This window comes from Oryzias latipes, chromosome 6 (genome assembly GCF_053564925.1).
Source record: "Oryzias latipes strain Hd-rR chromosome 6, Olatipes_Hd-rR_3.1".
Lineage (NCBI taxonomy): Eukaryota > Metazoa > Chordata > Actinopteri > Beloniformes > Adrianichthyidae > Oryzias > Oryzias latipes.
The window spans coordinates 8305731-8328512 of record NC_136242.1 but is presented as its reverse complement, the minus strand read 5'-3'; the positions used below and the strand labels follow the sequence as shown (position 1 = coordinate 8328512).

Below are 22782 nucleotides of genomic sequence, written 5' to 3'. Positions count from 1 at the left end.
GGGGTGTGGGCCCCTTGGCGATGGCGGCCGTGTCCCTTGGGTGCCGGCTCCCTGGGCCCGGCGGTGCTCTCTCCGCGCGGTGGGGGGGTTCATATTACACCTGAGCCGGGGGTGTTCGTGTCCCTGGGGGGTGGGTCCTGGTCCTTGCCCCTGGGCGCTGGGCCCCGCCAAACTTCCAACATGGCCGAGCCTGGTCGGGCCATATTTATAACACCCCTTGTGGGCCGCCCTTTTTTCCCCGGGGTTCCCCCCTCCTGGGCGGGGGCGGCGGGCCCCTGCCTTGCTCCTACCTGGACCAACCGTGGGCCGGGTGGGTGGCTGCCTGGAGTGCGGAGCGGGTCTCCCTTGGGGGGTCCTGGCTCGTACCTGGGGTCGGGGCGGGGGGATGCCCGGAACTCCTGGGTGGTGGTGGTGGGGTGCTCGTCTGGGGCTGTGGGCGTCCTTCTCCGGTGGGGCCCTGCGTTGGGCTCTTCCGGCGCGGCGGGGGGCTGCTTTCCTGGCTGGGCTGGGGCGGCGCTCTCTTTCCCTCTGCGCCTCCCTGCTCTCTGGCTCTGGGGGCCTCGCGGCGGTCCTGCTGGCCCTGGCCTGGGTGGCGGTCTTGGTCGCCCGGGGGGGGGGTTGTTCCCTGCCTGTTCCCGTGTGGCGTTGGGGGAATTCCGGCTGCCGCTGCTGCTGCGGCGGGGGTATGGGTGTGGGGGTGGCTGGGCGCTCCTCCTCCTTCTTTTCACATTCCACCATCCATTTTAGAAGAACATAAACACTCACCTGAGCACAGGTGTTAGCTCACCTTTGCACTAATAGTTTGCATGATTGAATGAATGAAAGATTTCACACTAGTTGGTTTAAAGGCATAGGTATGCGTTCGTGAACACTGTTTTGTGTGCATGTTGACATGTGGACATTTTTGCGGCTAGCAGGTGTGTTGATAATATTTGAGTGTGTGTGAACAGGCCCCGCCCTTTTTGTACTACATTTGAACCGTACCGTAACGATAAACAACCAGTAAGCCTGTCTGCTCTATGCTGCTTCATGGTCTTACCCCCTTTCCCTTCCGATTATCACCCTCCTACCCCCCCCTCTCTCTAACGTCCCTCTCTCTTCTTCCCCTCTTTCCTTTTCCGTCCGGTCCAACACCAAAGATTTTCAAACATGATTGAAATTAATAAAGTTTGGCCTCAATTACAAAAGGGGTTTATTCAGACATACCTTTGGTTTGTCTGAAGATGAATAACCCCTCTTGTTAAAATAAAATATGTCCAACACAAGAGGCCCTCAGCTCTCATCTGTTTGCCTAGCTGTTGGACAGGACAAGTCAAAAAAAAAAAAAAAAAAATGAAAAACATGGTCTCTGGTCTGAGCTGCTGCTAGTTCTTCTGGCTCCAGCGGCTACCTCCCGTTTGGAATGCCAAGGGGGCGGGGCCACTCAGTCCAGTCCTGTCTGACCCAATGGTTAGAACTAAAATAGAAAACACATTTACTGCTGAGGTTTCTAACAAAATACTGATCTGGTTTTCTTTTATCATTTTTTTCCCTCTCATCGTCTTTAATAACTTTCATTTTTTTCTCCTCCACCCACAACAGTGAGCTGAAGGACGTCAGTGCACGTGTTCATTCACTCATTGGAGTATTTGTGTTTTGTAACCAGCATCATCTGACACACTTTACCCAATAGTGGCAATTATTAGGTTTAGAAATATCTGTTGGAAAGAAATACCGTGTGATGTCCACCCATTCATAGATTCGATCATTTGTGAAAAACTGCTACCTGTCTTGCTTTGGGGAACATCCGTCCTTCAGCAGATTGAGCAGTAGAAGCACTTTGGAAGAACTCCAACACAGATTAGAAACCTTGCAGACTTTATTATTAAACTGTTCACTTTCCATCTGTACAGAGCAACAAAACAGACTAAATCTGAGGAGGAAGGACCGTCAGGAGCTGAATGTATTCAGGTACGGAGCCGCTTTACAAAAGATCTCATCACAGACAAAACATGATACCTTCCAGTCATGAGAATGTGAAGCTGAGCAGCCGCCAGCACAGGGCGACACACACGTGCACGCGCACACACTGCTCTTCAAGGGGCTGCAGGTTCTGGGAGGTTCTGTACAGCAGGACGGTGATTAGGCACACTTTGATAAACAGATGAAGAACTGAGAGCAGGAAATGATGGGAGGGGGGTGAATGCAGAACCCTCCAATGAGATGCAAACGTCACCCGGAGGCTCTACGGTGTCACCCTGCAGTCCAGCACCCACGCCTCCGGACCGGGCCTGCAGCATCTGTCCCGCTCACGCAGGGACACGCAGTCTTTATCTGTCAACGGTGACGTCTGAGCCGGGAGGAGCAAGCTGGACAGGAAGCAGAGGACCGGATCAGACGCCATACGGGGGGGGGCTCCTCTCAACCGCAAGAAAAGGCAACTGCAGAACATTCAGCTGACAGAAAACTATGGACCATGAGTTACAAATAAATAAGGCTACAACAGAACAATATATATATTCAAAGATATAAAAGAACAAAATGTGCAATGATTCCAGTATCATCTTCACATATTTAAGAATCTGGACTGAACTTCTGCATTTCTTTAGAGTCTCTGAACAAACCAGCACCCACAACACCCACTTCTGCTCTGCCAACTCCCCACCATAGATCCCACCGCACCAGAGGGGCATGCTTCGCCTTCACACGGGCCGGGACCACAATCCACGTTTGACCCCACTCCGATCGAGCCAAAAGCATGCCGGGATCAGGACCAGTTTTAGAAGGAATACCGCTGCAGTCTGCCGTGGAACCTCACCTCATCTCTGAGGTTGTGTTGTTTGTTATATGGGACTGTGTTGTGTTGTTGGACTCTATTGTGTTGTTGTGTTGTGTGGGTCTGTATTGTGTTGTGAGTAATGCTCTGTTGTGTTATGTGGGTCTGTGTTGTGTTGTGTGTAATGCTCTGTTGTGTGACGTGGGACTGTATTGTATTGTGAGTAATGCTTTATTGTTGTTATGTAGGGTCTGTGTTGTGTTGTGTGTAATGCTCTGTTGTTGTGTTATGTGGGTCTGTGTTGTGTTGTGTGTAATGCTCTGTTGTGTGACGTGGGACTGTATTGTGTTGTGAGTAATGCTTTATTGTTGTTATGTAGGGTCTGTGTTGTGTTGTGTGTAATGCTCTGTTGTGTGACGTGGGACTGTGTTGTGTTGTGAGTAATGCTTTGTTGTTGTTATGTAGGGTCTGTGTTGTGTTGTGAGTAATGCTCTGTTGTTGTGTGACGTGGGTCTGTATTGTGTTGTGTGTAAGGCTCTGTTGTGTTATGTGGGTCTGTGTTGTGAGTAATGCTCTGTTGTTGTGTTATGTGGGTCTGTATTGTGTTGTGTGTAAGGCTCTGTTGTTGTGTTATGCGAGTCTGTGTTGTGTTGTGAGTAATGCTCTGTTGTGTTATGTGAGTCTGTGTTGTGAGTAATGCTCTGTTGTTGTGTTATGCGAGTCTGTGTTGTGTTGTGAGTAATGCTCTGTTGTTGTGTTATGCGAGTCTGTGTTGTGTTGTGAGTAATGCTCTGTTGTGTTATGCGAGTCTGTGTTGTGTTGTGAGTAATGCTCTGTTGTGTTGACTGCACTGGAGGAAAGCTGATATTGTCGTGTCAGCTGCTTAAAACAAAGGGAAAAAAAGAATTGACCACAGATGATGCCCCTCCCCTTGTAGGAGGAGCTTACAGCCCAATAGTGCCAAACATTTGGGATTCACCCCCTCCCTCCATTTTGTGACTTGAAGGACAGGTGGCATGTTGGCTCCACCCACATGGCAGACTAGTGGCATTAGAATCAAACACATGAGTGCAGTTTGACCCCCCCCCCCCCCCCCCCCAAAAAAAAAAGAAAAAAAGATCAAAACGCAGAAGGGGGCGGGGCTAGAATCAGCTCTGATTTCTCTCACATATTCTTGTCATTAAAAGACTGGAGTCAAAAGTCTGCTCTCACACGAGCATTTCCCATCAAACTTTCTACACATTTACAACACATCTCCCACCCCTCGCCCCCTCCCCCCACCTCCTGACTCCGACCCCAAAGCAAAGCGGGGGGGTGAGGAGACGCAGCGGGAGGTCAGGAGCTCCAACCTCGAGCCTCAAAGAAGACTGGGGACAGAAAGGAAATGGCAGAGGCTGGGGGTGTGGCGCACTGAAGAGCGGGGGGTGAGCACTGCGGCACAGTCACTGGCCACACCCACTTAGTTTGGTGGTGGTGGGGGGGCAACGTCATTCCCATGTGGGGACCCTCTGTAGAAATTGAAAGTTTGAAAGGAACCAGGATAGAGCAGGGCAAATGAAGCAGTACAGATGACCTGACAGCCTGCTCAGGGAGGAAGGGGGGTCTCCAGAGGGGACGTCCAGACTTCAGAGTGGGCGGGGTCTACCTGTCCTTCAGCTCCTGAGTGACCCGTTTAGTGATTCTCCCACAGAAAAGCCCCATGAGGAAGAGCAGTGCCACGCCGGCAGCAATCACAGTCAGGATGTAGTTCTTGGACGGAGAGGTCATCACCTGCATGGCCAGATCGGACAAGCCCTCAGCAGAGGCCACCTGCAAGGGGAGGGGGGGGGATGCACAGGTTAAAAACATCTGCCGCTCAACAAAAAGTACAATCCAATGTTACAAATTCCACAAATGTTAATTTGTGTCCCCACAAAGCTGCTGCCGGGATGGACCAGTGTTTTCTCAGGCCAGGAGTCTGCTGAAAATAAGGAGGTTGTGTGTTTGCATTTACAGTTTGGAGAGTAACATAAATAAAAATTGCTGCTTAAGGTTTTGTAAAAGCTATCTGCATAAACTCCTAAAAGGTTATGAAGAGTAGGGGGGAGTGTTGGCAAGAGTCTGGTGATTTGATACGTTTCCCGATACTTTACCGAAATGTTTTTTGTTTTGTTTTTAATATGACTCTACCTGAATTTCAAAGTCTTCCACTGTAATAAAATGGTCAAATTCAGTTTATTCAATGATCATTATGTTAAGCACTGCAAGTGTATCTCATAAAAAAGTTGCGTTTACCAAAGCAAATTCATAGCGCTTTTATTTTGGTAACCTAAAATATAGAAAGGGAACAGTCAACTTCGTCTGATTTCCCAAAAAGATTTTTCAGTAAAAGAAAAAAAAAAAGAATGAATGTGTCTTAACCAATACGTTTCTATTGGGGAAAGAAAATGCTGTTTATTTTCAATATTACTTAATGTAGCATCTCCAGTACTTTTAAACGGTTCAGGAGCCTGAATGGTGATTCAAAAATAAAGGGTGGGTGGGTGGGTGGGGGCACGGATTCTTTCTAAAAACAATAAAGTGTGATGATGAGGCAGCATGACAGCATAAAGGAAAGTTGCTTTAATGTGGCAAAGCTGCTTTGTTTACATATCAGTCTGCTCTGCTGCACCTTTGCAGCCACGCTTCTCACACACAGAAGTAAACTATCGCTCCTCGCCACGATGTCTGCCTTTTTTTCAGAGCGTTGTACACATCACTGTGGTCCATCAGGGTGCTAAACTAGGATCCATTGCTGGGAGGCTCTTCAGAACTTCAGCCCGTTTTGCTGATAGCATGTTAGTCGATTCTAAGCGCATTAGCCTATTAGCTAGCCTATTAGCCGCTGCCGCGCTTCACTCGTATTTATCTGAGCCGCTAAAAAGCACCACAATCCACGTTTTTATATGTTGCTGGCAGCAACATGGCACAAAGTTTCTGTTTGGTTCTCATCCCAAGCAAAAACAAGTAGTTCATGTCTCATAACAACAGAACAAGCTGCCTCTGGCTGCAGTCTTCCTGTTGTCTTGTGTGGAGTAGAGCTGCTCAAAGAGGCTCCATGTTCTCTGCTGCCAACTAGCGGTCGGAGGGTGAAGTGGACAACAAGAGTCAGTCACTGAAGGACACTCACAAATAATTAAATAAATATCGTCCTGGCAGCATTTTGAATCGATACAAGTATCGCCAAACGAAATATCGCAATATATTGCCAAATCGACTTTTTCTTACACCCCTAATGAAGAGTGATCATGAATTCCTTTGCCATGAAAATTAACTTAATGCTGAAAAACTATGGAGTTAATTCAGTCTCAATAATCATTAATGCACACAACCCGTTTCACAAATACACACGCTCTGATTCACAACTGTAATTTTATGCAAACGTGCAATATTCATTTGGAGATGCGCATGTTGTGTTTCACACATGCACAATAAGTGTTTTTCACAAATGTGCACGCTGTGTTTCACAAAAACACAATACATTTTCAGAAATGCACAATAGATGCTTCACACACCTCATTTTTAGGTACACTTGTAATATGAACTCACAGATCGTTCAAATTGGAGAATTCACAAACCTCCCCACATTTGTGAGAGATTTTTCTACGGTGAATATTGAGACTCTCTTCACGCTGCAGGTCAACTAATGTCACCATTGGCTAATGTATCTGTCAATCAAACTAATCTGAAAAGCAGGTGTGCTCGCTTTCAGCCAATGTAAATTGGGAGCTTTTTCTATCACTTCCTCTTTGGTAGACATTTATGAATAACATTGAATTGGCTGAAAGCAAGTACGCCTGCTTTGCAGATTAGTTTGATGTGGCAAACTGAACGCATTCTGATCAGGAGACGTGGCACGGAGGAGAATGACTGACAAGGTCTAAAGCCAATCAGAATACAGAACACAATGCACTTTAAAAAGCAGGCAAAGCTGCACTATAAATCTGTGATACAGCTGAACGGTTATCCCACGAGGGAACAGCGTCTACGTTTGTGATTCAGTCATGACAGATCAGCCAGATACATTCTGTTCTATTGATGACTGCATCAAAACCTCTGAGACTGCGGCCCTCAGACAGCCAGTCACATGCAGCAGGTCAGAGATCTACATAGCTGTGAAGATGTGTGTGTGTGAGTGTCTGTCCCCCCCCTGAACCGTTCTGACATGCACACTTCATGCACCTTAGCAGCAAAGCTCCACATGTCGATCCGGTCCTGGAGTCTCTTTTTGCACTCGGGCTGCAGACGAACGCGTTTGTCCTGCAGAGCCTCCATTAGACAGGACATATCTGAGGGGAACACAGACAGCAAGGCTGAGTGGAGTCACAGCATGACCATATACGGTCAGCAGGTGTCCTTTAGTGCAGTGTTTTTCAACCAGTGTGCCGTGGCACACTAGTGTGCCGTGGGAGATGGTCAAGTGTGCCGTGGGAAATTGCCCTCATTCACTGATGTAAAAACATTTCCCATCTCCAGGAAATCAGCTCTTTGTTCATCCAAACAGGCCCTGATAAAACACTGAGTAGTTAGGAATATAAAAGATCTTAAAATTACTTTTTCTTTGTGTTTATTTGATTCTATTAAAGACATTTTGATAAGAATCACGGTACCGCGATTTAGCTGCAGCTTTGACTGTGTAAGGAAAAGTCCCGCCCCTTTAACTGTATCCGCCAATCATTCTTGAAGGCTTAATCACATGTCATCAGTCTGACCAATCAGAAGTGGTTAAAGTCTTCACTTCCTTGTTCTTAATTCTTAATTCCACAATTATCACAAAAATCCACGTGAGATTGCGGGGGGGGGGGGGGGGGGGGGGGGGGGGGCTGTCGATGCACTGCTTTAGTGGCTACGTTCAGTTTTTACTGTAACATGGGGCTCATCCTGTCCACTACATCAATCAAGATGTAGATTAAATTCAATTTTATTCCCATTTTTGAGGTTAATTTTCAGCTTTGTTTACCCTCCAGACTGTTTGGGGGGAGAGAGGGATGTGGAGGAAGTGAGGAGAAAAACCATTCTGTCAAAGCACAGAGGGGTGGAGTGCACTCACGTCGGCCTTTGCCGGGGGGGATGGCGGCACAGTGGTGCTTGATGTCCAGAGCGCAGGCCGTGTGAAGAACCGGGTCGACAAAAATGTCCGCCTTGCTTTCTTTTAGCATGTTCAGCACTTCCTGTGCAAGGAAAACAGGTGAAGGAGAGGAGGATGAGCGGCAGCAGAGGAAGCTCGGCTCACTCCAAACATGACAGCATTTACATGGCTGAAAGAAGGGGGCCCTGAGGTCAAAAAGCTGCATCAGTCAGTGAAGGCAGCTGATGCGTTTACTACCTTCTTGCATTCTTCTTGCTTGATCTTGAGCAGGTTGATCTTGAGACACTCCTCCACCTGTCCCGTCTGCTCCTGTGCTGCAGCCTCCTCTGCACAGAGAGTGGAGATCTGCAGACACAAAGGCGCCCACCAAAGCATCAGTATGAAACATGTTCAGTGTTAAACCTCCCATGAACTTCTAGTCCCACGGCGATGTCCTGAAGGCTACTGATTGTATTGTTCTACACTTATTTTAGGTCCAGATTTGAATGGGATTGCAGCAGTTTGTCAAGAAGATCAAACATCATGAGATATATACTTCAAAATGTTCACTCTGAGGACAAACAACTGCTCAGAAGCAAGTTTTCGCTTTAAAAACCTAAAGGTGATCAATCTTTTCTTTGTTTAACAAAGAAGGCAACGTGTAAGACTCCAGAGGATCTGGTTGTGCGCTGATGCTGTGGGTGCAGACTGAGGACCCACCTCTCTCGAGCAGTGGATCTGCAGCTGTGGGTCCAGCCTGTAGTCCAACGCTGATTCCTGAAGGATGACTCTGATCTGATCTTCACAATCAGACGACAGTCGCTGCAACAACACCACAAAAAGAGTTAGAACAGTCCAGCTGTCGCTCTCAGAGCCTTTGGAGGGTGTGACTTCCTGTCCAACTGTCCTAGACTTCATTCAGCCATAGCATACAGGGGTTGACATAGCCCAGAAATTTGCACTGGCCCACAGGGCCAGTAGTTTTTGAAACTTACTGGCCCTGCCTGAAAGTTACTGGCCCTACACCGCGCATAGCGGGACCCGCCGCTCCGCAGGTGCTTGCAACTTTAGGGGGGTCCGGGGGCATGCCCCCACGGAAACTTTTAATATGGTGCAATTTGGTGCATTCTGGTGACATCACTTATTTCTACACTTTTCAATGACTGAAAATAGACCATATCAAACTTAAATCTGCTCTAGTCTGTTTCAGATGTTTTGAAGAGAGCACTGCAGTGTAGTAGGTAACACTAGTTCAGAAGTTTTCATGCTGCTTCTAACGGCAAATATCGCAATAAATCATAAACCTTAAATGTGTTAAAACAATCTAATGGCAGCTTGAACCATTTAACGAATCAAATAAATCCCTTAATGCATTTGACCAATCGGATGGACGCCTTCACATTGTTGACCAATCAGATGGAGCCCTGTTATGTTAGATGTTTGTAACCTATGTCAACGTGGGTCATTTGGAGTATAATTTTTAAACTGGGAATGGTTATTTGGTTATTTTGCTGTTTGTTTATATACCGCAAATTATATCGTTATCGCAATTTTAATCTCTGATATCGCATATCGCGAGTTTTCCTCATATTGTGCAGGTCTAACTGAGATCATTCAGCTAACTAGAAATACTTACTGCTTACAGTGTTGTAAAGAAAAACAAAATTAAGTAGTTTAACATTCTACTGCATTTGAGTCTGAGATTCAGGTATTTGGAGTTGCCTTTGATTCTTTGACATTCAGCTTAAAGCTTAGTGGATACAGTTTCATCTTCAATGCATTCATTAAATATCTTGCTGTCCATACTACTAATTATACCCACTACTCCATCCAACATATTCCTATCTATTCCTGCCATGTCTTCCACATCTCTGACATGCTTCAGTCTCTCTTCAGTGTCGGATTTATAATCAAATGTAATAATAACCCACTGGCTTGTGCCTTCGTTGTTGCTGTTTAACATTGTTTTGTATTGAATTGTTACAATCAATAAAGTTTGAAAAAAAAAAGTAGTGAGCGCGTGCCGCGTGGTGCTCGGCAGTGAAAGCCTCGCGCGCGCAGGCGGGAGAGAAGGAGAAGTGATCAAAGGTTTCCCATAGAAACCCTTGAAGTCTGAACACAGGACTAGCAGAAAAACTAAATTATGAAGACGAGGTAAATTTACACGTTTTCGCAAAATTTACTTTATTGAAAAAGGTGAAGAATATATAAACCGTTAGATATTTTAGTGGCCCGAGCGGACAAGTGAAAAGTAAAGTCTTGTGGTCCGCACTGCTCGAAAAACAGGACCGGGCCAGCGGACAAATGGCTATGTCGAGCCCTGGCATATCTTACACCCAAGCTGATGTTTTATAAAGGCAGAACTAAAATCCTGTTGTCAGATTTGAAGTTGCTCTTCTTTGTCTACATTTCATCGGTTGCACACATTTCACAGGGATGCAGTACACAGTTGAGACTGCCTGTATGCGAATGTGACTTCCTCTCCTGCCCCTCTGGCTCCTCCCTATTGCTCCAGTTGTTGGGGCATTTGAAGCTGTAGCGGTGCCTGAAAGTGTTTCTTGAAGGAGAAGTCATAGCAAACTTGGGGTTGGGTCTGGCCACACCGGTAGAGTGTTTCACGTGGCACTGTGCCGCAAAGGAGAAACGCGTTTCTTCACGGGGGTGTGCCCCGAAGTTCACCTTTAAATGCAAGTAATGGCTTTTTTGTTTTCTGCTTGACTTTTCACGGTTATAAAACTGACATCGACTATTGATGACGCCATCTTCATAAAGGGATTTCCCTGGATGTAAACACCATGGAGACCTGCCATCCGCTCCCCCCGAGAAAGGAGACGGATAAACCCGCGACCATCCTCAGGTTTGAGAATCAAAAACACAAACTTCCTCTAATGAAGGAAAAAGCTCAAGGGATCTACTATTTATCAGAGTGACCATCTGACCAGGCTGAATGCTAAAGTTTCCAAAAAAACGCCCATGTGTGACAAGGACACTGACTTTGACCAAATAATAATAAAACTACAACATAAAGGACTACATGAAATAAAAGTATAAAAAATAAAAACATGAACACATCAGCGATGATACATGATTTGGTTTCTTATCCCATCACTCCACTTTGTTTCCAGATTTGTGATTTAAATGAATGATTCCCTACGATTATAAAATGTTAAATGTAAAAAATTATTTTTTGAATTACCCTGTTTTACTTAGATCTTTTTTAAATAAATAATCTGCACATATTTATGTAATGATTACGTACTTCATCTTTGTCATTGAATTTATTGATTCTCATGGATTTTTTTTCTGTCCTAAATCTGTGTTTGTAAATGATCAATAACTGGTTAGAAGGTAAGAACTGGATCATGATCCTTTAGGTCAAGAAATTAAACAAAGCCAAACAGGGGTGGGATTACATGTTTGAAAATATGAAAAAGGGGCAAATATGTTTACTTATGATGAGGAGAAATAACTGAACTATTTACTAGTGTATGTGGATGCATGTGTATATTCAAATCCATTTGAAGCCTAATTATCCGGTGTTTGATAGCACTTTGTGATTCTCTCTGAGACCAAAACTTTACTTTTTACAATAATAATAGCACAAATGTGCTGCGTTTGTCAGTGAAGGCTGCAGACCTGTGTAGTCAGGAATATCCATGGTATAAAGTGATTTACTGGGATCCAGTTGTCTGGTACTGAAACATTCTTTCCAGTGATTTAGTCCTGAACGATGGAAACACCTGGGAGTCCGGCTGAACAGGCATCAGACAACCACGGCTCTCACCTGGTCAGCGTATTTGAGCTTGAGGCAGGAGATGACCTGACCCTCCAGCTCCGTGTCAGCCGTCGCCTTGTTCAGGACGGACGAACAGAACTTGGGGATGTCCGCCTTACAGGCTTTCCTCAGAACAGGGTTCAGCCGGTAGTCTGCACACACAAACAGGTTCCTCACAGCCGGGTCGACTGTGTCGCGCATTACAGAGTGGGCGAGGGAGGCGGTACCTGTGTTCTGGGTGATCTGTCTCTTGGTGATCATCTGTTTGCACTTGGGATCCATTGTCTCGCTGTTTTTGTTCTGCTTCAGACACTGGAGAACATTTTTGCCATCTGCCTCGGTACAGAAGCGCTGAAAACAACAAAACAGTCATTCCAATTAGGTTGCTGGTCCTTTGCAGGGGCCCTGGATACACATCAGTCTGCTCACACGGTGTCAGTCTACACAAACAAAGTGGTCCGAGAGCACACCCTAAATCAGGGGTGTCAAACCCTTTTCTGTTCTGGGGCCACATTCAACCCGCCTGATCCCAAGTGGGCCGGAACAGTAACATAAAAGCAAAAACAGCTTTGTTTTTTGTTTTTTACTTAGTTGGAAAAAATCCCTCAACCAACATGGTAGCCTAATCATTTACTATGTATGACACATTCATTCACAGAGGCCAATGGATCTCCAATAAAATGCATTTTACTTTTTAAAATTGGTTTATTCAATTTTACACAGATTGAATATTTTACATCTGACACTAAAGAAATCCTGATAATAAACACAAGAGGGGCTATGGACAAAATGAAACACCTGCCTTAAATGTGCGAAACAATGAAATATTAAACTAAATTAAACTAGCAAACATTAGTGAACATAAGAATTTGGAGTTAACCTCCTTTCTCTCCTGAAACTTCACCCAGCCATCAATATCAGGATTCAGATCCTGAGCAGAAACATATTTACTGTCAAGACAACGAAATGTCCAAGAATCTTCTCCTGGTATTCTGCCTGAATTCTGTGGCAACACCTGCCTCCTTCCTGACCTTTGATGGGGCGCCACAAGTGACCAGACTGACATCACATGACCAGTTCACTCCAACATCATCCAGTGCAGTAACTAGAGAGTTGACTAATGTCATCAGCTGTTGTTGTGTCCATCTAGTCTAGAAACTCTGTTGTGTCGGTCTCTTCAACACCTCTAATAATAAATATGCATAGCTGTATATATCTGTGATGTCGGTGCTTTCATCAACAGCCACTGAAAATTGGATTGAATGGATTCCTTCTTAGAGATGTTGTTTCTGCAATCCTAATCCTTGACAGACTTGTGTTGGCAAAGGTCGACTGCTTTTTGGGAAAAAGACTTCTTCAGCCTTAAGCATTTTTCAATAAGTTCAGCATCTGAAAATGGTTTGGATGTTTGCTCCAACTTGTCTGCAATCAGGTGTATTTCACTGCTCCATCACAGGCGTCACAGCTGCAGTAAATGCAGATGGTTGTTCTTCAGTCCAGATAATAGTTGGTAAATCTGCTCTTTTCGTAACTGCAAACTGTGAAACTTTTCTTTATGGGGAGTCTCATTGTGGTGCTAAATAGCATGCAGGTTTTGCATTCAGCTCAGAAGAAATAAAACTGACCCTTTTTCCTGGAAAGCTCTGCACTTCACTTCAACCTTTTTGACAACATCTTGGTCATTATTGTGTCACTACTGATCTTTCTTATAGTAATCTCACAGCAGTGAAGGTCACTGGGAACCAAACTGCATCTTACCCAGACACAAAGCTGTTAGGTTTAGCTTTTGGCATGTGCGGAGATGAGCTGTTTCACCTGTTTTGCTTTTCTTTTGCTCCCCCTAGTGGTGGAATTGAGCATTTTGGTTATTTCTTTTAAAAATCTTTGCTCGCCACAGGAATGGACTAGAAACGTGCTTTTTTTTTTTAAACATCCTTATAATTTTTACTCTTCATGACTTCCATGACGATTGAACCATCTGGCGATACGTCTCTGGCCCGCGGGCCGTATGTTTGACACCCCTGCCCTAAATGTTTGATTGATTGAAGATAGGAAGGGATCGATCGATTCTATCCTCCCTCCCTCCATCAATCCACAGTTTGGTGAAGTCTAAGCCCTGGTTCATACTGACCTCAGATCATAGTGCCAAACAGTTTTGAAAGTGGACAACAGCTGCCAGGAGCAACAGAAATCCTCCAAAAACACAGAAATAGAGGAGGACAGGCTGTGATGTCATCAGCTCACCTTGATCATGTGTTTGCAAACTCTCATCAGCTGATAGTCCAGTTCAGGATCCACCATCTCCACCTCCTGGAGCTTGAAGACCTTCTGGTGGCAGCGCGGCGTCAGCTTCTCCTTTTTGTCCTTCAGACACTCAATAATCTGGAGAACCAATCAAAGGCAGATAAGGGCCTGAGGAAGAAGCTCTGCGCATCACCGCTGAAGTCACGTGGGGTGGGGCGCAGCAGCTGACCTGTGCGTTGCCAGGAGCCACGTTTTGACACAGCTTTGTGATGTCTGGCCTGCAGGATTCATAGAGTTCTGGGTCCAGGCGTATGTCCTCTGACTGCATTCAGAATGTGGATGACAAAATGAAACACATCCAGTGTCAGTCTGAACGTCTGGCTGCATTGCAAGTGTGCGTCTGGCCCCATAAGACGTCTCTCCACACCAACTCTAACTGACAGAGTGTACGCACCATTTCCACCTCCTCCACCCGCAGTTGTTTGCGACATTTGACAGAGACTCGGTGCTCCTTGACATCCTGCAGGGTGTCATTCCTCACCGTGGTGCTGAGGCAGATCACCACATCCACCCTGGGGGAAAACAAAGATCCAGACAGCAGCTCAGAGTGTGAAGAACCGCTGTCTGAGAGAGATCTGAAGAAACTTCTGATGGGGCTTTAGGAAGAGTCCAGCCTTTTTTGGGGTCCAACCTGAGAAGCTGCAAAGAACTGAAAGTGTGTCTGAAGGGAAAAAGCTGCTTTCTAGCTCTGAAAAAGATGCTAGTTCACATCTCTTATCGGTTGCTTTTTTTTTTATTTTCCAGACTTGTGCATTTGAGCAGCCCAAAGGATCAATGCTGTGATTGCAGCCTCAAGCCTCTTACTTCTTCTTGATGTTGGGACACAACTTGAGGACGTCCTCCTTGCAGGCGGTCTTAAACTTGTAGGAGAAGCGGAAGTCTTTGATCTGAATCTGTGGAAAACGCACAGGTCACTCCTGCATCCAGCTGCAGACGCACAGGTCAAGATGCGGCTGAACTGGTGGGCTCACCAGCTGGAAGTGCGTGACTCCCACAGCACACTTCTCGTTCATCTCCTTCTGGTGTTTGTTCTGAACCAGACATGCCATCAGGTCGCCCGTGTCGATCTGGTTGTCAGCGACCTCCTAACAGCACAGAGAGCAGAAAGGAACCGTTTCAGGACCGGCAGATCTGCATCTGAATCCTAAATGGAGACGTGACTTTGCACGACGGACTGCACGTCCATGAACAGAACGCAGGCCCAGCTAAATAGGTTTCTTTAGTCTGATCTATTCTTCTGGGTTTTCAGCTGTGTGTGTCAGAAAGGTTTCTACACACACCACAGCAATGAGGCAATAATAAATGGAAACATTTGAAAAGAAAATTTGAATTCCTTAACACAAAACAGACACTTCCTGAGTGATCACACTGTTCTGATTATGGTTACTTTTCAACCAAATAAACAATTTATCATTGAACTTCTTCAGTCCACCTCTGCTGTTTCTGCAAAGGTTCAGGACCAAGAGTCTGAACATGTCCAGACGTCCTGCCTGGAAGCTGCTTTGATGGGGAAAAACATGGGTGGACTCACATGGCAGTACGTCTGAATGATGGGCTCACACGCCCGCATGAGCAGCGCCTCGATCTGGATGTCCTGTTGGGACAAAGAGGGGAGTTCCAGTGAAAACAGAGACTTGGGGTGAGGAGGCGGAGCAATTCCATCTCAGAAATACAGTGCTCCCTCGCTTATCGCAGGAGTTATGTTCTATAAACCATCCTCAATAATCCCAGAAGTGGTCATCTCTATATTTAACACCTACTATAATGGTTTAAGGCGGTAAAACGTCTCACTACACTCTTGATCCACTTACTGAAACTCTTAAACCTTCTTAGAAAAATGAGTCCATTGTTAGAGGAGGAAAGCAAAGATCATCTTTGCATTCTGTGCAGGAGAAGACTGATTGACCAGGTCTACAGCCAATCAGGACGCGGAACACAACGTGCCATGACGATCAAAGGTGAAGGGGACACTGTACCTTATTCTGGTGGAGAAATGACAAGAGCAGGAAACCAAAACTATTTCAAGACAGAGCTGTGAAAGATGACGTCAGGAGAGTGTAAACATGGACAAATGCGTCTCACATGGAAATGTTGGTTTTATGTTTGTGTCGGTAGAAAACGTGCATTTGCACTGGTAATGGGATGAGATACAAAAGAAACCAAATAACAGGAGTTCATAATGTGACCAGAGCTCCAGCCAGACAGGAGCAGAACAGAAAAGAGTCTAAACTGAAGTCCTGAACCATCGACTGGATGTAAGAATAGAACCTACATGATGACGAGGACAAGACTACTTTAAAAGGAAAGACAGCACCAAAAAAAAAGACAAACTTGAAAGGGAGTGAGAAGACGTAAAGCCTCTAGAGCACATGGATTGGTATTATGGTCTGTCCCCTTTCTATGACTACACATACACACATATAGATACATTTACACATAAAAACAAATACACTTCGAATCGCCGCAGACATCCTGTATAAACCATGATGTCATACCAGCTCAGTGCCTTGTGGTAGAGTGTACGCCCTGTGACAGGAAGGTCGTGAGTTCAAATCCAGAATGAGTCGTACCAAAGACTCTAATAATGGGACCCAGTGCCTTCCTGCTCAACACTCAGCATAAAGCGGTTGGATTGGGGGGTTAAACCACCAAATGTCTGCAGCTCACCGCTACCCCAGGGGAGGGGCCAAATGCGGAGAACAAATGTCACACACCTAGGTGTGACAGATGATGGGACTTTAACTTTTAACTTGAGCTTTTTTTGAAACTGTCTTCTGGTTGTATGTTAATCGTATACCTTATTCCTCTTATGTGATCCTTGGCAGAAAAGTTAAAGCCAACATTTCTGTGAAGGTGTTGTTTGCTGTGTGTGGGGGCCTATTTTTTAGGAGGGGTGTCGTTGTTTCCTTTGGGTGAACAGGAACACGTCAGGAGATTGGTGGGTTGTATTTGAATTTCTGTGTCCGCACAGTAAGTAGTTTTTGTCTCGACACCGGACACTCATCATCACGAGGTTAGTTTAAACGCTGTGTAACACACCCATATCTAGTTAAATACCACGGACCTGGCTTTTCAGGCCTGGCTGTTTGGAAGATTTCATTATGGAGTTCCACAGCAGGCAGATATAAATTCATAAACATACCAATTTTGAGGAGATTTAATTTAATATGACAGTTTTAAAGCTCTTTAAACCCTTAAAAAAAGGTGTTTCAGGGCTAATTTGATGCATCTTTTTTTTTTTTATTTGACGCATCTTTAAGTGAATCCATCACAGGTATGGTGTCGGGGAGCCAGTAATCCAGGTGTTTGGAGGCATCCACCTGTGTTTTCTGGACCTTCCTACTGAGATGTACAGGCTGGATTTAAATGCTCACAAGACCTTCAAATGTCATCCTGACAAGAGCGCCTGCTTCTTCTGAGCAGGGATGGGCTTTCTTAGATCTTTCCAGCCACAGATGAGCTGCTGCTGGTTTGGTGCTCGTTTTCCTCGACGAGCTTCAGCTCCACAACTTCTATGTGAGTTTGCACATTGCACAGGACCAGTTCACTGCAACATCTCTGTCATTAAACACCTCATCTGAACACACGCAATTACATTCAAATCAAAGGGTTAGAGGAGCAGTCTACACCCTGATAAGCACCACCTTCACCACCTGTGGCAACCATGAAGTTCAAGTAGGGATATAAAACTGTTGGGATGGATTTCCTTTTTTATAAATTATATTTAGTTTTTTTTCCAACTTTGTGCGAGTGTCAAAGTAAAGCCTTTGAAAGCACGGCAGTTCTCAGGGGTCTAACCTCTGACTCCAGCTCGGTCAGGTTCCCCACTACGTCCCTGCAGTCGAGCGCCAGATCCTCCAGGTGGTCCTGCAGGCAGTCCAGCTCCTGCCCCGGCTCCGTCCTGTCATTGCACCACTTCCCCAGGTCTGTCATGCAGCGCCTCTGCAGTTCAGGGTCCAGCTTCACGTCCAGCGCCCTCTGGTGGAGAATCCTGTGCACCTCCACCTTACAGTCTCGAGACAGCTGCAGAAAGAAGAAAAAAGGACATTTGTTCCTTTTTAGTTAGGGTGTCAAAAAAAACATCAATAATAAAAAGAATCCACAAAAGTGAGTCTGGAAATGGAGAGACTTATTCCGAAAGTCCCCCCATGTCTGAATGTGGGAAACAAAACAAAACAAACAAACAAACAAATAAAAATCAGGGAACCTGCAGTCAAAGTGGACAACAGCCAGAACTTTGACAGCAGCTTGGAGCAGACAGCTGAAGTCTGAGATGTCAATTCCAGTTTAGCAAAATCCATCAGTTCTTGGTTTTCTAAAGATTTTTAATGACTGGATGAACATCCACAAGAAAACTGAATGAAGCAGCAACCAACTCCCAGATCTCCATCTACAGACTGTCCTCCTCTCACACTAATCCATCCTTTCAACAGAAAGACTTCAGAGTTGGTACCTAGAGCTGTGACGGTGTGGGATTTTGACCACCGCGGTGATGAACCAGCAAGAGTCGCAGTGTTGGGACTCTTGCGACCCCCCCCCCCACACACACACAAAATCCTCCAGCGGGCGGCAGCGTCGCGCACTCAAGAACGGATGCAGCTGAATACAATGGAAATGAATAATTAGAACGCAGTAAATTTGTCGTATTTCCTCGCCAGGAGGAAACTTCTGTTGTAAAATGAGGATGTCTGTGTGCTGCTGAAACCACGCATGTGTGTGTGTGTGAGTAGAGGGAGCGCGTGCAGCGCAAGAGGGAGTGAGAGGAGAACAGTAATAAAAGGTTTCCCCAGAAACCCTTGAAGTCTAGCAGACAAAGTAAATTATCAGCAAAGATGAATGTGTTTATTATAGTTCCAATCACGCACCATATGCAGAACATTCCCAAACCGTGGTGATGAGGTCATCATAACGGTGATGACCTCATCACCGCGGTGATGCGGTTATCGTCACACCCCAATTGGTACCGGGACAGAAATGTTGGGAAGACCCTCCTGTTTTTGAAAAAAGTCTGGTTAAGATGTCAAATGTTCAGACTCAAGCGTCTCCATGTTGATGAGAAGGTGGTGTGAGAGACAGAGCACTGCCACGAGTGTGCTAATCACAGGATCTGGATTATAAACAGGATTGAAATATGATCTTTAATAACATGAACTGGATGATTTTCACCACCGTCATCAGAGACCCGATTTTCCCTTTGTGGAGCTGATAGGAATTACAGTCCAGGATTGCAGAGATCAGACGACAGACGTACTCACGGTCAAACCCTGCTGTGCTGTTCCAGGGGCATCACTGATGAGCTACAAGAGCAGACTGTGGTCAGTTCCCATCATGCCTCACTCTCACAACACTCCTCCACACAGACAACAGACAAATTAATCTGTGTCAAGACAGACTGATATGAACATGAAACATCGTACGGAACAACCACTGCTCTCTCTGAATACTGATCCATATTTTTCATTCTACATGTTTAAATTCATTTACATTTTAAGGGTTTCAGCAGAAGCCAATACTTTTAGTTTTAGTTTGAAACTTTTACTGCCATGCAGATAGAACTACAGTACAGACCAAAGTGATGACACACCTTCTCGTTCAAAGAGTTTTCTTTATTTTCATGACTATGAAAATTTTAGATTCACACTGAAGGCATCAAAACTGTGAATTAACACATGTGGAAGTATATACATAAAAAGAAAGTGTGAAACAACTGAAAATATGTCATATTGTAGGTTCTTCAAAGTAGCCCCCTTTTGGTGTGATTACTGCTAAAAGTTCTGTGACCGACTGGCCTCTGCAGCGTTCGGCAGCTGTCGCTGGTTTCATGAGGCTCACCAGCCTGGATGTCGAAGGACTTGGAGCAAAGTCTGCATGTTGGGGTTTCTGGTGTTGGGGTTTCGGCTGCATCCTAAGGGGAGCACTGGTGTGTCTTGCAGTTCCTTTAAGGCTCATATGGCCATCTTAAAGTGTGCCATGAAAATGGAACGTACCATTGTCGTGTGGGGTAAGTGCACCGTGAAGTATTTGTAAAAATACTGTAAGCCTCACACACCTGTGACATACGAGTGATGCCGCCATACACCGTCCTCTAGTTGTTGGTAAGGGGCGAGTACTGGCTCATTATTGACCGCACAAATGCTGCACGGGTTGTTAACGGGATACAGGATGTTCACACGAACTACACTCTGAGTAGGGCTGCACGATATGAGGAAAACTTGCGATATGCGATTTTAGTGATCAATACTGCGATGACTATATAACTAGCGGTATATGAACAAATAGCAAAACAACCAAAGACATAATTTCCATTTCACTGAAACAGTTTAAATATTACACTCCAATTGACACTCGTCTGCACTGGAGGCCAACATTTATCATAAAAGGGCTCCATCTGATTGGTCAAATGCATAAATGGATTTATTTGATTAATTAAATACTTCAAACGGCCATAAGATTGTTTTAGCAGATTGAATGCAACCATTTATTCCAATCTTTGCCGTCTTTTGTGATATGCGCATTGCACAGCTTGATCTCGCGATTACGATAAATTTGCGATATACTGTGCATACCTAACTCTTAGTGCACAGGTGTTAAACTCCAGGCCTCAAGGGCTAGTGTCCTGCATGTTTTCCAATCAACCTGCCATTGAAGCTCCTTATTGGCTTAACACACCTGTTTCATGTAATCAACAGCAGATGAGACAGGATTTCTGAAAAAGCAGCAGGAGGCCGGCCCCTCGAGGCCTGGAGTTTGACACCCCTATCTTAGTGTCTAATTTCCTTATTTCTAGCAGTCAGACTGCACACAAAGAGTGCACACTTATCACGTGAACAGCACTGACGGGCTTCCAGCAGACTGCACAGGGTTTGGGGGGGGGGGGTTTTCCTGTATGACGAGCTTCACCTACATCCCCCTTACTTCCCCCCTTAAGTGTTGCTTAAGTGTTCACAACGACCCAACATCCATTGTAATTTTTGCCTTGTGGGCTCACTGGGTTGTCTATGATCTTTTCTGCGGTGGCTTCACGTGCGGCCGCCTGCCTGCCACATACAGATTTGCCCCTTATCCACCCCTGAGGGCAGTTAGCACAAGGACATTCGCTACATCTACAGGAATGAGCATGGGACAGAAATCAGAACCATATGACTCAACAGGATCCGAAGATTTGACATAAAGTCGGTCAGCAGGTCATCATGCTTCGGTTCCAGCAGGGTGCCCCCACTTCCATTCACGGTAACACATCGCGTGACCAGAGACAAGGAAACTCACCCGCCGGCCCTGCTCAACGGAGCGATACGCGTGTCGATACAGGCAGGAGAATATGGCGCCAGGCGGCATGATGTCACTGGTGTCATTCCAGCCGCGAGTGTGGCACAGACGTGTCGCATCGCCCTGGCATTTCTTGTAGAGGATGGGGTCCAGCCTGGGGGAGAAGGCAGAGTGTCAAAACAAGCCTGAGCAGCTGGATCTGCGCTCGACCGTCCGCTGAGAGCCTTCAAGCATGCAGAAAAAAACTTTTTTTTTTCTACTTCAACAACTGAAGAAAGGAAACCAAAAAAAAAAAAAAAAAAATTCTACAAAGTGAGGTCAGCAGAAAAAGACCCCCAATGTGGAGACAGTGACCCTTATGACCCTGCTAAAGACAGAACTTACTTCCAGTCTCTGGCAATGAAGTACTGCAGCTCCAGCAGCCGGTGCTCACAGTCCTCCACCATCTTCTCCGTGTACAGATGCTCCATCAGACACGACAGGATCCTGCAGAATCAGCAGAACACACTGCAGAGCAGCTTCCAGGGGAGCAGCACAGCCTGCAGCTCACAAAACACTCCAGCAGGGCTTAAAGACAACTGTAGTCCAAGTGCCAAGCCCACCGATGCACCACCCACAGGGGACTCACATGGGATCTCCACTGCGGATGTGCTTGCAGGCCGTCTGGATGACGGACTCACAGGCCTCGTTAAGTGCCCGGTCAATGCGATAGTCGGCACCTGGGTCGGCTTCCTGGATCAGTACCTGAAGCTGGAGACAAAGAATGGAAACAAAACAGTCAGGAAAAGCTGCAGATGAAGGAGGAGAATGTTCACATGTGGTCCAACTGTTGAAACTTCTGCTTAACGCAGAGCGTTCTGCAGCGCCGTTTGACCTCCATTCTGAGGGCCGAAGACCCAGCGGATCGACTGGTGAGCATTAGGCTGACAAACTCTGCCGCCTACACTGCCAGACTCTCACAGCGGCTAAGGAAATGATGAAGCTGCTGCTTCATTTCCAAAATGAGAAATTTATTTGATGAGTCAGCCCAGACATATTTCTGCATGTCTGGGCTGACTCATCAAATCAGCTGTCCAGAGCAGGTTGACCTCTGACAGAGAGCGGAGAGAAGCACTGTTTACCACAGCTGCATGACTCTTCTTCATCATCACCATCACTGGCACCTCAAGGATCATTCTTCACACCAGCAGATCAGCTTTGTTTTCAATAAGTGTTTTAGCAGCATAGACGCTCAACATGAACTAGGGGTGTCATGTTATTGTGTTAAAGCACGATTAACTACAGACAAATTAGCGTCATTTTATCCGCATTAATCAAATTTTTAATCTATAACTATTGTCATGTTCTCAAATATACAAAACAAAATTTTCTTGCATGAACATTTTTTTTAACTCGTCTGGAAACGCCTCCAACATCGCTCCCAGTGCCCATCATGTGTGCGCAGCTGTGTGCGACTTAGTGGTCCTTAGCAGAACCAACTCAAACAAGCCCTCAACGCCACAGCTATGACATTATATCTGTTATATAAGAGATAAAGCCCGACGAGGTGTCGTCATCATAAATCCATAGCAGATGTGAAGTATGTCAACACATATT

The 22782-nt window shown here is 45.6% G+C and overlaps 1 protein-coding gene across 4 annotated transcripts in view; it reads right to left on the bottom strand.

Moving 5' to 3' along the window:
- Positions 1-1840: 1840 nt before the first annotated feature.
- Positions 1841-22782, bottom strand: part of LOC101171906 (Golgi apparatus protein 1) — a 36434-nt gene continuing 15492 nt past the window's right edge. Inside the window, exons 9-27 of one of the 4 annotated variants that reach the window (XM_023955566.2) lie at positions 21815-21936; positions 21571-21672; positions 21187-21340; positions 19176-19217; positions 17719-17943; positions 15452-15514; positions 14892-15005; positions 14725-14813; positions 14315-14432; positions 14090-14182; positions 13861-13998; positions 11844-11967; positions 11626-11768; positions 8562-8663; positions 8100-8207; positions 7824-7944; positions 6956-7062; positions 4401-4564; positions 1841-2348 (exon numbers count right to left, since the gene is read on the bottom strand). In XM_023955566.2, the coding sequence (XP_023811334.1) occupies positions 2225-2348; positions 4401-4564; positions 6956-7062; positions 7824-7944; positions 8100-8207; positions 8562-8663; positions 11626-11768; positions 11844-11967; positions 13861-13998; positions 14090-14182; positions 14315-14432; positions 14725-14813; positions 14892-15005; positions 15452-15514; positions 17719-17943; positions 19176-19217; positions 21187-21340; positions 21571-21672; positions 21815-21936 (2253 nt within the window). In that variant the 3' untranslated portion in view covers positions 1841-2224. Of the gene's footprint in view, positions 2349-3109; positions 4565-6955; positions 7063-7823; positions 7945-8099; positions 8208-8561; positions 8664-11625; positions 11769-11843; positions 11968-13860; positions 13999-14089; positions 14183-14314; positions 14433-14724; positions 14814-14891; positions 15006-15451; positions 15515-17718; positions 17944-19175; positions 19218-21186; positions 21341-21570; positions 21673-21814; positions 21937-22782 lie in introns of those variants that run through there. The other 3 variants (XM_023955567.2, XM_023955568.2, XM_078948352.1) reach the window with 3 other exon arrangements.